The 15,362-nt window shown below is 45.3% G+C and overlaps 1 protein-coding gene across 1 annotated transcript in view; it reads left to right on the top strand.

The window, feature by feature from the left end:
* LOC128368681 (prohibitin-2-like) overlaps positions 1–15,362 on the top strand; it is a 28,812-nt gene that overhangs the window by 1,248 nt on the left and 12,202 nt on the right. The window contains exons 2-7 of the mRNA XM_053329542.1: positions 437–566; positions 2,517–2,601; positions 3,460–3,539; positions 6,934–7,118; positions 10,741–10,870; positions 14,869–14,972. Of these exons, the coding sequence (XP_053185517.1) occupies positions 437–566; positions 2,517–2,601; positions 3,460–3,539; positions 6,934–7,118; positions 10,741–10,870; positions 14,869–14,972 (714 nt within the window). The remainder of the gene's footprint in view (positions 1–436; positions 567–2,516; positions 2,602–3,459; positions 3,540–6,933; positions 7,119–10,740; positions 10,871–14,868; positions 14,973–15,362) is intronic.

The raw sequence follows: 15,362 nt of genomic DNA, 5'->3' as shown, positions 1-15,362 counted from the left end.
CTGGGCTCAACTATCTGACCTGAGTCAGTTGATCTCAGAGCTTATATACTGATATATAGTGAATATCATTCCATGTGTTGCCTTATTAAAGCAGGTCAGGGTTAAAATAGGATCAGATGTTGTATAAAGTTAAATGGATCTAAAGTCAGTAATATATATAAATGTGTAATATGCAGAAGTTCCTGAGATTAAATGTAACATGTGACAGTTTGTGGGATTTAAAGGTAAAGTAAATTCACTCGTGTGTCTCTGTGTGTGTGTGTGTGTGTGTGTCTCTGTGTGTGTGTGTGTGTGTGTGTCTCTGTGTGTGTGTGTGTGTGTGTGTGTCTCTCTCTGTGTGTGTGTGTTCATGCATGTGTGTGTGTGTGTGTGTGTGTGTGTGTGTGTGTGTCTGTGTGTGTGTGTGTGTGTATATATATGTGTGTGTGTGTTTCAGGGTTTCTTGCAGCAGCTGCGGCAGATAGCCGGCAGGATGTCAGCTGGACCTCGTGGTGCTGGTATCGGTGTGAAGCTGCTGATCGGAGCCGGAGCTCTGGCGTACGGCGTGAAGGAGGCAACGTACACAGGTCAGCTGATCCAAATGCTCTACTCTGATTGGTTGGTCCATTAGTTAGTTATTAACCCTTTACCTGCTGGGTCAAATATAACGGAGCTTTTCCATTAAACAGTTCTAGCTCTACTCGGCTCGGTTTGGTACCAGGTCGTTCTCCATTACTATAGCTCCTCCTCAACGTGAGCGGGGTCGTCATAGCAACACAAACACATAACCAATGGAGGACATGGAGGCGATGGTGTACTTGCTGCTGGATGTGTCTTTCTGTCACACACACTTCCTTCCTTTCCTTTCCTTCCTTCCTTTCCTTCCTTCTTGTATGTGTCTTTCTGTCACACACACTTCCTTCCTTTCCTTTCCTTCCTTTCTTCCTTCCTTTACTTTCCTTCCTTTCCTTCCTTCCTTCCTTCCTTCCTTCCCCTCCTTCCTTCCTTCCCCTCCTTCCTTCCTTCCCCTCCTTCCTTCCTTCCTTCCTTCCTTCCTTCCTTCCTTCTTGTATGTGTCTTTCTGTCACACACACTTCCTTTCTTTCCTTCCTTTCCTTCCTTTCCTTCCTTCCTTCCTTCGTTCCTGCTGCTGTATGTGTCTTTCTGTCTCACACACTTCCTTCCTTTCCTTCCTTCCTTCCTTTCCTTCCTTCTTGTATGTGTCTTTCTGTCACACACTTCCTTCCTTTCCTTCCTTCCTTCCTTTCCTTCCTTCTTGTATGTGTCTTTCTGTCTCACACACTTCCTTTCCTTCCTTCCTTCCTTCCTTCCTTCCTTCTTGTATGTGTCTTTCTGTCACACCCACACTTCCTTGCTTTCCTTCCTTCCTTCCTTCCTTCCTTTCCTTCCTTCTTGTATGTGTCTTTCTGTCTCACACACTTCCTTCCTTTCCTTCCTTCCTTCCTTCCTTCCTTTCCTTCCTTCTTGTATGTGTCTTTCTGTCTCACACTTCCTTCCTTTCCTTCCTTCCTTTCCTTCCTTCTTGTATGTGTCTTTCTGTCACACACACTTCCTTCCTTTCCTTCCTTTAGAAGAGGTCTGAAGAGAGGATCAGTCTTCTGGTAGCTGGTGTAGAAAGTTAAGAGAAGCACGTTAGGCTCCAGAAAGCTGAATCAGACCTGCTCACTGTGCAGCTGTTCACGCTCTCACACAGCGCGGTTACCGGGAGCAACAACCAGCTGATCAATAACTGACCGTGTGTGCACGTGCAGCACATGCACTGTTGCAGGTTTTTTCCCGAGAGAGAGAGAGAGAAGGGTACACTGACTGAGAGCGGGGCTGAGCAGCTGTGTGTGTGTGTGTGTCTGTGAGAGAGTGTGTGTGTGTGAGTGTGTGTGAGTGAGTGTGTGTGTCTGCGTGTGTATCTCTGTCTTTGTGTGTGTGTGTGTGTGTGGCGCTCCTCATCTGGAAGGGAAAAAGCAATATGGGCCATGGGCTGGTGGTGATGGTCGACCTCTATGATGCATGTTCTGTTAATGAAGTGAATCATGTCCTCTTTTCATAAACACTCCGTTGAATGGTTGTAAATCAAATCTTCTTCTTTATGCCTGACTGAAGGTCACATATTTTATTATATATATATATATATAAATATTATGTGTGACCTTGTGAATGTAGGTCATCTTGTCAAGGTCAAAGCTTAGCAGATAAACTTGATATCAGCAGTAAAGCTAAATGCTAAATGCTACATGTGCTAGTAGCATATAGTAGTGAACAGAGACACACACACACACACACAGAGACACACACACACAGACACGATGACACACACACACACACACACGGTGTAGCAGCTACTGATCTGTTAAACACCTGGAACACATTTCCTTTAGCTTAGAGCAGCGAGGTCAAACATGAGGTCAGATCAGTCTTTCTTTCTTTCTTTCTTTCTGTGACAGTAAACTGAATGTTTCCTGGTATTTTTCCTCCTCTGTGACAGTAAACTGAATGTTTCCTGGTATTTTTCCGTCCTGCAGTTGAAGGAGGCCAGCGAGCGATCATCTTTAACCGGATCGGAGGGATGCAGATGGACACGGTGCTTTCTGAAGGGCTTCACTTCAGGTAAGAGGAGGACGAGGACGACGAACACCGTTACCGTGGCAACGCCTCAGCTGTTTGACCTGCTTGTAATGAATCAGCAGAAGAAGAAGAAGAAGAAGAAGAGTTTATTTAGTTTGGTAGAAGTTCAGGAAACATGAAGAAGAACAGACGAGTTGGTTTAGATTGTTTAATGTTTGAGGAACATTTACTCTCCTTTCTTTCTCTTCATCCTTTCTTTCTTTCTCTTCATCCTTTCTTTCTCTTCATCCTTTCTTTCTTTCTCTTCATCCTTTCTTTCTTTCTCTTCATCCTTTCTTTCTTTCTCTTCATCCTTTCTTTCTCTTCATCCTTTCTTTCTTTCTCTTCATCCTTTCTTTCTTTCTCTTCATCCTTTCTTTCTCTTCATCCTTTCTTTCCTCATATTTCTTTCTTTCTTTCTTTCTCTTCATCCTTTCTTTCTTTCTCTTCATCCTTTTCTTCTTCTCTTCTCCTCCTCCTCCTCCTCCTCCTCCTCCTGAGGTCTGAGTTTATTCAATGGTTTTTAAAGCAAACAGAAACATTTTGTCATTTTAAAAGGAGCCAATTAATAATGTCTGTGTGTGTGTGTGTCTCTCTGTGTGTGTGTGTGTGTGTCTCTGTGTGTGTGTCTCTCTCTGTGTGTGTGTGTGTGTGTCTCTCTGTGTGTGTGTGTGTGTCTCTGTCTCTGTGTGTGTGTGTGTGTCTCTGTGTGTGTGTGTGTCTCTGTCTCTGTGTGTGTGTGTGTGTCTCTCTCTGTGTGTGTGTGTGTGTGTGTGTGTGTCTCTGTGTGTGTGTCTCTGTGTGTGTGTGTGTGTGTGTCTCTGTCTCTGTGTGTGTGTGTGTGTGTGTGTGTGTGTTTAGGATACCCTGGTTCCAGTATCCCATCATCTATGACATCAGAGCGACTCCCAGAAAGATTTCTTCTCTCACAGGAAGTAAAGGTCAGACTCTCAGATTCATTTATTTCATTTATTTCAGGGTGCACTCACACTAGGGCCCCCCCACCTCCCCCGTCACCCGCTGGCCCGCACTCACACTACCTCAAACCCACGTGTACTCAAGCACGGTTGCCTCTGACACATAGGTTGCACAAAAACATAACGTGTGCTGCGCCGATAACACACAACACAGCTGATCAGTTAACACAAAGCTTGTTCTCCTGAGTCAGGCAGTACTACAGATACTTAACCCTTTATAGGGCACTCATTGAAATACTTAAGGAAGGAAGGTAGGAAGGAAGGATGGAAGGAAGGATGGAAGGAAGGATGGATGGAAGGAAGGAAGGAAGGAAGGACGGAAGGTAGGACGGAAGGAAGGAAGGACGGAGAGAAGGAAGGAAGGAAGGACGGAGAGAAGGAAGGACAGAGGAAAGAAAGAAGGGAGGAAAGAAAGAGAAGGAGGGAGGAAGGGGAGAAGGAGGGAGGAAGGGAAGAAAGAGGAAGGATGGAAGGAAGGACGGAGAGAAGGAAGGTAGGAGGGAGGAAGGAAGGATGGAAGGAAGGAAGGAGGGAAGGACGGAGAGAAGGAAGGTAGGAGGGAGGAAGGAAGGAAGGAAGGATGGAAGGAAGGAAGGACGGAGAGAAGGAAGGTAGGAGGGAGGGAGGAAGGAAGGACAGAGGAAAGAAAGAAGGGAGGAAGGTAGGGGGAGGAAAGAAAGAGAAGGAGGGAGGAAGGGGAGAAGGAGGGAGGAAGGGAAGAAAGAGGAAGGATGGATGGAAGGAAGGACGGAAGGAAGGACGGAAGGAAGGATGGAAGGAAGGAAGGACGGAGAGAAGGAAGGTAGGAAGGACGGAAGGATGGAAGGAAGGACGGAGAGAAGGAAGGTAGGAGGGAGGGAGGAAGGAAGGACAGAGGAAAGAAAGAAGGGAGGAAGGTAGGGGGAGGAAAGAAAGAGAAGGAGGGAGGAAGGGGAGAAGGAGGAAGGATGGAAGGACGGAGGGAGGGAGGGAGGATGGATGGAAGGAAGGATGGATGGAAGGAAGGAAGGAAGGAAGGTAGGAGGGAGGGAGGGTAATTACGGTAGACTAGCTACTACAGTAATTACGGTAGACTAGCTACTACAGTAATTACGGTAGACTAACTACTACAGTAATTACGGTAGACTAGCTACTACAGTAATTACAGTAGACTAGCTACTACAGTAATTACGGTAGACTAGTTACTACAGTAATTACGGTAGACTAGCTACTACAGTAATTACAGTAGACTAGCTACTACAGTAATTACAGTAGACTAGCTACTACAGTAATTACGGTAGACTAGTTACTACAGTAATTACGGTAGACTAGCTACTACAGTAATTACGGTAGACTAGCTACTACAGTAATTACGGTAGACTAGCTACTACAGTAATTACGGTAGACTAGCTACTACAGTAATTACGGTAGACTAGCTACTACAGTAATTACGGTAACCGTTACGCTCTCGGTGTGAGTTGACACTGAGCAGAGGACGGAGGTAAACCATGGAGCTGACGGACCCGGTGGAAATCCTCAGTTACTCTCATAAAACATGCACAGGTGTGTTTGGTCGATCAGTTAACACAACGCTTGTTCTTCTGAGTCATGCATGTGTAGTCTGCAGTACTACAGCAGACGTACTGATTCAACTCTTCACTCCAGTAACAGTCAGACTTAGTTTAATAACTTAGAAGTCGCCAAATGACTTTAATGAATCCTGTTAGTTTAGATATTTATAATGCAGATTTATATAATATGACTTTTATGAGGGTCACAGTCACAGACTGTAGAAACTTAGCATTTGATAATAGTGGTAGCAGCGGTGCAGCAGATGTAATGAAGTCCACGCAGCACGCTGGATGTACCTAATATTAAGCCTATAGTCTATTCATTATTAGTCTATTCATTATAATGTCCATGGACATACATTGAGTTATTTTGCCTTAATAATGATAAAATGATCAGATTGGGAACCGATATATGCATAATGTCTCCTCATTTAGTGCTGCTTGAAATGACCCGAACCCTAACCCAGGGCTCAGCTAGTGTTGCCTTTTAAAAATCATTGATTTCCCGGGATTCGCTAGAAAATTGGCTTCTTTTCCCGGGATATAAAATGTCTTATTTTTGGGAAAAATATGAATCCGTAGTGCGCATGGATGACCAAGTGTACTGTACACAAGCATGGTACACTTGCGCTCACACTAGACAATTAATCTGGACTTTAGGGGGCAAACGTGCTTGGGCTCGGTACGATTGCCTAGTGTGAGTGAACCCTGATTCCCAGCTGTGTTTAACCAGCAGTCAGGTTTCTGTGATGTTTCCTTCTGTTCATACTGAATATTAAACACATTTAAAGTCTCTGATGAGCTTCTATTGAGCTTCAGCAGTCAGTCAGTCATGTCAGTGATATCTGACACATTTGGGAAAGTATGTGTCGTACTTTCTGTTGTAGTAGTACCCTAGTAGTAGTAGTAATATAAGTTGTAGTAGTAGTAGTAGTAGTAGTAGTAGTAGTAGTAGTAGTAGTATTAGTAGTAGTAGTAGTAATATAAGTTGTAGTAGTAGTAGTAGTAATAACCTAGTAGTAGTAATATAAGTAGTAGTACTAGAGGTAATAGTAGTTTTCCAGTAGTAGCAGTAATAGAAGCAGTATGTTTTGTAGTAGTAGTAACAGTAGTAATGTCTGTCGGAGGTTTTGAGGATTCAAACCGTTGCACATGACATTACAGTAAATTACCTTTTCTTTATTCTGATTGGTTGACAGACACTCATCGTTATTACACACCTTTTCTCCCAGTGTGCTACAATAATAATAATAATAATAATAATAATAATGTGTATAATTACAGTGATTATCAGCTTTTACCTGCAGTTTAAATGTGAAATGACTGTTTTTATATACAACGGGAGGAAGAAGCTGCTTTTAGTCTCTTTATTGACCTATTATAGACGACCACAACATACAACAAACCATAAAACACTAAAACAGGAGCAGAGTCTCATGCAGGAATAAAAATGGGTTTTAAGACGAGTTTTAAAAATGGACAGTGAGGAGTAGGCATGGGATGGTAACCGTGTTCAAGGTATACCACGATATGAAAGAACCACGATAACCGAAACCGCCAAATGTTCTGTCATACCGTTCCTGAGGTATGAGCTGTTTTTAGTCTGGTCAAAGACAGGAAGTGCAGATCAAAGACAGGAAGTGCTGGTCAAAGACAGGAAGTGCAGGTCAAAAATCCCTCAGGTGGAGCAGCTGCAGCAGCGTAGAGTATCACGACCCCTCAGCGTCAGTTCATGTGGAGGAAAAGATGGAAGCAGTTTGTGATTGATTGATTGATGTATTGATTTGTTGGTCCCTCTCGTCCCTCAGACCTCCAGATGGTGAGCGTGTCTCTGCGTGTCCTGTCCCGCCCGCTCGCCTCCAACCTTCCCGCTCTCTACCAACATCTGGGCAAAGATTACGACGAGCGCGTTCTGCCCTCCATCGTCAACGAGGTGCTGAAGAGCGTCGTGGCCAAATTCAACGCTTCACAGCTCATCACACAGAGAGCACAGGTACGATGATAATGATGATGATAGTAGTAATAATGTAAATGTAGTTTATTTATACAGCCCTTTATAAACAGTCCTTGCGGTGTACCAAAGTCCTTTACAGTAGGTAATAAATAAATAAAGAGAAAAATAAAAACAATTAAAAACAATAAAATAACAGTGAAAGCAATAAAATACAACAAAATCGAATAAGATAGAATAAAATAAAATAAAATAAAATAAAAGTGTCATACTACTAGGTGTTAAAAGCCATCCTAAAAAAGTGCGTTTTTAGCCTGGACTTGAAGAGACCCAGGTCAGTAATAGTACGCATCTCGACGGGGAGCTTATTCCAGAGCCTGGGGGCAGCGACAGAAAAGGCTCGGTCACCCCAATGCTTATACTTTGACCTGGGCAGTTTGTTGACCTCAGAGCTCTACCAGGATTACGGACAGTTAAAAGCTCAGATAAATACGGTGGGGGTGGGGGGGGGGGGGGGGGGCGAGGCCGTTAAGAGCTTTAAAAACAAACATTAAAAGTTTAAAATCAATTCTATAAAAGACAGGAAGCCAATGGAGGGAGTTAAGAACAGGAGTGATGTGCACACGTCTGTTAGTGTTAGTTAAAAGACGAGCAGCAGCATTTTGCTGCTGCCCGTCTTTTATTATAATAATAATAACTTTATTTTGTAGAGCGCCTTTCATGAAACCCAAGGTAGCTTCACAATAACAAGAAACACAGACAAAAACACACATTTAGTAAAAGCCTGCAGGAACAACAGAGATTTAAAAGAGTCCAGAGTTGGTGCTTAGGTGAATGTTAGGAGGGAGTGAGTTCCACAGTGTAGGAGCTACCACACTGAAGGCCTCGCTCGATCTGTCTGACTGAGGTTCATTAGTTTAGATCTTCATTAGTGAGCTGAGATCAATCAAAGAAATCAAGTTTAAACTCATCTAAAGCATAAAGGAAGGAAGGAAAGATGGAAGGAAGGAAGGAAGGAAAGATGGAACGACAGAAGGAAGGAAGGAAAGATGGAACGACAGAAGGAAGCAAGGAAGGAGAAGCAGGAGGGGGAGGGATGGAAGGACAGAAGGAAGGACAGAAGGAAGGAAGGAAGGAGCAGGAGGGAAGGAAGGAAGGATGGAAGAGAAGGAACAGAGATTTAAAAGAGTTCAGAGTTGGTGCTAGGCGAATGTTAGGAGGGAGCGAGTTCCACAGTGTAGGAGCTACCACACTGAAGGCCTCGCTCCCAAAGGGGGGGGGGGGGGGGTGGTGGATGGACAGGAGGCCCAAGTCGGCGGAGCGCAGGTCCCGTGAAGGGTGGTAGACATGGAGAAGGTCCGTCGGGTACTGGGGAGCAACGGCATGAAGAGATTTATAGGTGAGAAGAAGAAGTTTAAAAGTGATGCAGAACTTAACAGGAAGCCAGTGCAGTTGTTTGAGTGTGGGGGTGTGTGTGTGTGTGTGTGTGGGGGGGGGGGGGGGGGGTGATGTGCTGCCAGGGTTTAGTTCCCTGGCAGCTGAGTTTTGGACGTGTTGGAGCCTGTCCAGTGTTTTATTGGGGACCCCCCATACAGGATGGCATTACAGTAGTCCACACGTGAGGTGATGAATGCATGTATGAGAGTCTCAGCAACTGAGTCAGAGAGTGAAGGACAGAGTCTGGAAATGTTCATTAGGTGGAAGAAGGCAGATTTGGTGACAGATTTACAGGTAATAATAATAATTATAATTAAAGCTGCAAGCAGCGATGATCGGGCCCAAGCTCCCCCGCCACGCCACGAATGAGCGAGACTTGCTGTGACGCATCTTCTGAGTCAAAAGGAAACAAACAGTGCCAAAATCGCAAATTCAATTCAAAAAGTCCGACTTCCTGTTGGAGTTCGGGTTTGGGTCCAAGACACTTTTTTGTGCGTCTTTACACGATACATATGTTTAACAAATTTTGTTCATCTACGTCAATCTGGAGGGAGGGGCTCAATTTTCTTAATCTTCTACGGGGTGCAGTGGCACCATAGAAGATTAAAATGGATGAAAAATACAAAATAAAAGAGATAAAGTTAATAAAAGCTAGACTAAATATGTAAAAGAAAAAAGTGTAGGATTTATAATAATATAAATTAAAGAGAAAAGGTTTATTGTTAAACAAAACTATTGACTGGAAAAAAAAAACTGGACACCTGGACTGTTTCCTGTCCAGGTGTGTTAGTTAAACCCTGTTTCCTGTCCAGGTGTGTGTGTTAAACCCTGTTTCCTGTCCAGGTGTGTGTGTGTTAAACCCTGTTTCCTGTCCAGGTGTGTTTTGTTAAACCCTGTTTCCTGTCCAGGTGTGTGTGTGTTAAACCCTGTTTCCTGTCCAGGTGTGTGTGTTAAACCCTGTTTCCTGTCCAGGTGTGTGTGTGTTAAACCCTGTTTCCTGTCCAGGTGTGTGTGTTAAACCCTGTTTCCTGTCCAGGTGTGTGTGTTAAACCCTGTTTCCTGTCCAGGTGTGTGTGTTAAACCCTGTTTCCTGTCCAGGTGTGTTAGTTAAACCCTGTTTCCTGTCCAGGTGTGTGTGTTAAACCCTGTTTCCTGTCCAGGTGTGTGTGTTAAACCCTGTTTCCTGTCCAGGTGTGTGTGTGTTAAACCCTGTTTCCTGTCCAGGTGTGTGTGTTAAACCCTGTTTCCTGTCCAGGTGTGTGTGTTAAACCCTGTTTCCTGTCCAGGTGTGTGTGTGTTAAACCCTGTTTCCTGTCCAGGTGTGTTTGTTAAACCCTGTTTCCTGTCCAGGTGTGTGTGTTAAACCCTGTTTCCTGTCCAGGTGTGTGTGTTAAACCCTGTTTCCTGTCCAGGTGTGTGTGTTAAACCCTGTTTCCTGTCCAGGTGTGTGTTAGTTAAACCCTGTTTCCTGTCCAGGTGTGTGTGTTAGTTAAACCCTGTTTCCTGTCCAGGTGTGTGTGTTAAACCCTGTTTCCTGTCCAGGTGTGTGTGTGTTAAACCCTGTTTCCTGTCCAGGTGTGTGTGTTAAACCCTGTTTCCTGTCCAGGTGTGTGTGTGTTAAACCCTGTTTCCTGTCCAGGTGTGTGTGTGTTAAACCCTGTTTCCTGTCCAGGTGTGTGTGTTAGTTAAACCCTGTTTCCTGTCCAGGTGTGTGTGTTAGTTAAACCCTGTTTCCTGTCCAGGTGTGTGTGTTAAACCCTGTTTCCTGTCCAGGTGTGTGTGTGTTAAACCCTGTTTCCTGTCCAGGTGTGTGTGTGTTAAACCCTGTTTCCTGTCCAGGTGTGTGTGTTAGTTAAACCCTGTTTCCTGTCCAGGTGTGTGTGTTAAACCCTGTTTCCTGTCCAGGTGTGTGTGTTAAATCCTGTTTCCTGTCCAGGTGTGTGTGTTAAACCCTGTTTCCTGTCCAGGTGTGTGTGTGTTAAACCCTGTTTCCTGTCCAGGTGTGTGTGTGTGTTAAACCCTGTTTCCTGTCCAGGTGTGTGTGTTAAACCCTGTTTCCTGTCCAGGTGTGTGTGTGTGTTAAACCCTGTTTCCTGTCCAGGTGTGTGTGTTAAACCCTGTTTCCTGTCCAGGTGTGTGTGTGTTAAACCCTGTTTCCTGTCCAGGTGTGTGTGTTAAACCCTGTTTCCTGTCCAGGTGTGTTTGTTAAACCCTGTTTCCTGTCCAGGTATCTCTGCTGATCCGCAGGGAGCTGTTTGAGAGAGCGAAGGACTTCAACATCATTCTGGACGACGTAGCGATCACCGAGCTCAGCTTCAGCAGAGAGTACACGGCTGCTGTGGAGGCAAAGCAAGTCGGTAAGAAGAAGCTGCAGTCACTCGTCCTTTAGTGTTGAAACCTGCAGTAACACACTTTGGCCACCGGGGGTTTTAGTGTTGAAACCTGCAGTAACACTCTTTGGCCACCGGGGGTTTTAGTGTTGAAACCTGCAGTAACACTGTTTGACCACCAGGGGGTTGTAGTGTTGAAACCTGCAGTAACACTCTTTGGCCACCGGGGGGTATTAGTGTTAAAACCTGCAGTAACACTGTTTGACCACCAGGGGGTTGTAGTGTTGAAACCTGCAGTAACACTCTTTGGCCACCGGGGGGTATTAGTGTTAAAACCTGCAGTAACACTGTTTGACCACCAGGGGGTTGTAGTGTTGAAACCTGCAGTAACACTCTTTGGCCACCGGGGGGTTTTAGTGTTGAAACCTGCAGTAACACTCTTTGGCCACCGGGGGGTTTTAGTGTTGAAACCTGCAGTAACACTCTTTGGCCACCGGGGGGTTTTAGTGTTGAAACCTGCAGTAACACTCTTTGGCCACCGGGGGGTTTTAGTGTTGAAACCTGCAGTAACACTCTTTGGCCACCGGGGGGCAGGTGAGGAGCTGCTGATATAAAACATGATCAGAGTTACAGCAGAGAAATCATTTAAACCACTAACTGTCTGATGGAGGTTAGGGTTATTAAAGAGATGGAAGGGAAGGAGGGAGGGAAGGGAAAGATGGAATAGAACGAAGGAAGGACAGAAGGGAGGGAGGGAAGGGAAGGAGGGAGGGAGGGAAGGATGGAAGAGAAGGAAGGAAGGAGGGAGGGAGGGAGGGAAGGGAAAGATGGAAGGAAGAACGGAAGTGAGGGAAGGAAGGAAGGAAGGAGGGAAGGAAGGAAGGGAAAGATGGAAAGAAGGAGGGAGGGAGGGAAGAAAGAAAGGAAGGAAAGATGAAGGACGGAAGGACGGAAGGAAGGAAGGAAGGAAGGAAGGAAAAGACTCACTGTGAAAAGTATAGATGTGGAAAATTCATAAACAACCATTCACTTCCTGCAGCCTCTCATTAAACCTCCCAGTAGTATTATTATGGGATGGAACCATTATGGGATGGAACCATTATGGGATGGCAGCATAGCAGTAGTATTATTATGGGATGGCAGTAGTATTATTATGGGATGGAACCATAGCAGTAGTATTATTATTATTATGGGATGGAACCATAGCAGTAGTATTATTATGGGATGGCAGCATAGCAGTAGTATTATTATGGGATGGCAGCATAGCAGTAGTATTATTATGGGATGTCAGCAGCTGCTTTACTTGAGTTCCTCCCAATGCAGGTGGAGTTTAAAGCAGCCTCTACCTGCATTGGGAGGATTAATTAATTTATTATAGACGTCTGAGGTTTCATGTAAATCTGTAAAAGACCAGGTTTGGTCCTCGGGTCGCTGTTTGATCACCACAGATGTGGGACTGGTGTGTGACTGGTTTATGACTGGTTTGGAACTGGTTTATGACTGGTGTGTGACTGGTTTGTGTGTGTAACTGGTTTGTGGGACTGGTTTGGGACTGGTTTGGGACTGGTGTGGGACTGGTGTGTGACTGGTTTGTAACTGGTGTATGACTGGTGTGTGACTGGTGTGTGACTGGTGTGTGACTGGTGTGGGACTGGTTTGTAACTGGTTTGGAACTGGTGTGTGACTGGTTTGGGTGTGTGTGTGTGACTGGTGTGTGACTGGTTTGTGACTGGTTTGGAACTGGTGTGTGACTGGTTTGTGACTGGTTTGGAACTGGTGTGTGACTGGGTTGTGTGTGTGACTGGTGTGTGACTGGTTTGTGTGTGTGACTGGTTTGTGACTGGTTTGGGACTGGTTGTGACTGGTTTGTGTGTGTAACTGGTTTAGGACTGGTTTGTGACTGGTTTGTAACTGGTGTGTGACTGGTGTGTGTGTAACTGGTGTGTGACTGGTGTGTGTGTAACTGGTGTGTGACTGGTGTGTGTGTGACTGGTGTGTGACTGGTGTGTGACTGGTGTGTGACTGGTGTGTGACTGGTGTGGGACTGGTGTGTGACTGGTTTGGGTGTGTGTGTGACTGGTGTGTGACTGGTTTGTGACTGGTTTGGAACTGGTGTGTGACTGGTTTGTGACTGGTTTGGAACTGGTGTGTGACTGGTGTGTGACTGGTTTGGAACTGGTGTGTGACTGGTGTGTGTGTGACTGGTGTGTGACTGGTGTGTGACTGGTGTGTGACTGGTGTGTGACTGGTTTGTGTGTGTGACTGGTTTGTGACTGGTTTGGGACTGGTGTGTGACTGGTTTGTGACTGGTGTGTGTGTGACTGGTGTGTGACTGGTGTGTGACTGGTGTGTGTGTGACTGGTGTGTGACGTGTGTGTGACTGGTTTGTGACTGGTTTGGGACTGGTGTGTGACTGGTGTGTGACTGGTTTGTGACTGGTTTGTGTGTGACTGGTTTGTGACTGGTGTGTGACTGGTTTGTGTGTGTGACTGGTTTGTGACTGGTTTGGGACTGGTGTGTAACTGGTGTGTGACTGGTGTGTGTGTGACTGGTGTGTGACTGGTGTGTGACTGGTTTGTAACTGGTTTGTGTGTGTGACTGGTTTGTGACAGATGTGGGACTGGTTTGGGACTGGTGTGTGTGTGTGTGTGTGTGTCTGGTTTGTGACTGGTGTGTGACTGGTGTGTAACTGGTTTATGACTGGTTTGTAACTGGTGTGTGACTGGTGTGTGACTGGTGTGTGTGTGACTGGTGTGGGACTGGTTTGTAACTGGTTTGGGACTAGTTTGGGACTAGTGTGTGACTGGTTTGGGACTGGTTTGTAACTGGTGTGTGACTGGTTTGTGTGTGTAACTGGTTTGTGACTGGTTTGTGACTGGTGTGTGTGTGACTGGTGTGGGACTGGTTTGTAACTGGTTTGGGACTGGTTTGGGACTGGTGTGTGACTGGTGTGGGACTGGTTTGTAACTGGTGTGTGACTGGTTTGGGTGTGTGACTGGTTTGGGACTGGTTTGTGTGTGTGTGTGTGTGACTGGTTTGTGACTGGTTTATGACTGGTTTGGGACTGGTGTGTGACTGGTGTGGGACTGGTTTGTGACTGGTGTGGGACTGGTTTGTAACTGGGTTGTAACGGGTGTGGGACTGGTTTGTGACTGGTTTGTGACTGGTTTGTGACTGGTTTGTTGTGTGTGTGACTGGTGTGTGACTGGTTTGTAACTGGTTTGTGACTGGTTTGTAACTGGTTTGTAACTGGTTTAGGACTGGTTTGGGACTGGTTTGTAACTGGTTTGTAACTGGTTTAGGACTGGTTTGGGACTGGTTAATGACTGGTGTGGGACTGGTTTAGGACTGGTTTGTGTGTGTAACTGGTTTGTGACTGGTTTAAGACTGGTTTGGGACTGGAGTGTAACTGGTTTGTAACTGGTTTGTGACTGGTTTGGGACTGGTTTGTAACTGGTTTGTAACTGGTTTAGGACTGGTTTGTAACTGGTTTGTAACTGGTTTGGGACTGGTTTGTAACTGGTTTGTAACTGGTTAATGACTGGTGTGGGACTGGTTTAGGACTGGTTTGTGTGTGTAACTGGTTTGTGACTGGTTTATGACTGGTTTGTAACTGGTGTGTGACTGGTGTGTAACTGGTTTGTGGCTGGTTTGTGACTGGTTTGTAACTGGTGTGTGACTGGTTTGTGACTGGTTTGTAACTGGTTTGTAACTGGTTTGTGTGTGTGTGACTGGTGTGTGACTGGTTTGTAACTGGTTTGTGACTGGTTTGTAACTGGTTTGTAACTGGTTTAGGACTGGTTTGGGACTGGTTTGTAACTGGTTTGTAACTGGTTTAGGACTGGTTTGTGACTGTTTGTAACTGGTGTGTGTGTGTGTGACTGGTGTGGGACTGGTTTAGGACTGGTTTAAGACTGGTTTGGGACTGGTGTGTGACTGGTGTGTGACTGGTGTGTGTGGGACTGGTTTGTAACTGGTTTAGGACTGGTTTGTAACTGGTCTGTAACTGGTTTGTTCCTCTGCAGCCCAGCAGGAGGCGCAGCGAGCTCAGTTCTACGTTGAGAAGGCGAAACAGGACCAGAGACAGAAGATCATCCAGGCTGAAGGAGAAGCTGAAGCCGCCAAGATGGTCAGTTTATTACTAATACTTAAATAAATATCATTATTAGTAGTAGTAGTAGTATCATCATTATTCCCTCTGAGGACAGAAACCTTCACAGCCAGCTAAAGATGATTAAACATCTAAATTTAATCTTTTCCAAACGAGTCAAATCTTCATCTTCTATGTTTCAACGTTACAGTGTTTTTAGTAGCAAAGGCTTTTTATTACTATACTTCCACCACAGAGAAACAGGAAACACTAAGAGGAGGGAGGGAAGGAAGGAAGGAAGGAGGAATGAAGGAAAAGAGGGAGGAAGGGAGGAAAGGAATGAAGGAAGGGAGGAAATGAAAGAAGGAAGGGGGGAGTAAGGAAGGGAGGAATGAAAAGAAGGAAGGGAGGGAGGAGGGAAGGAGGAAT

The sequence above is a fragment of the Scomber japonicus genome, chromosome 12, assembly GCF_027409825.1.
Source record: "Scomber japonicus isolate fScoJap1 chromosome 12, fScoJap1.pri, whole genome shotgun sequence".
NCBI lineage: Eukaryota > Metazoa > Chordata > Actinopteri > Scombriformes > Scombridae > Scomber > Scomber japonicus.
This window is presented reverse-complemented; position numbering and strand designations above follow the sequence as displayed.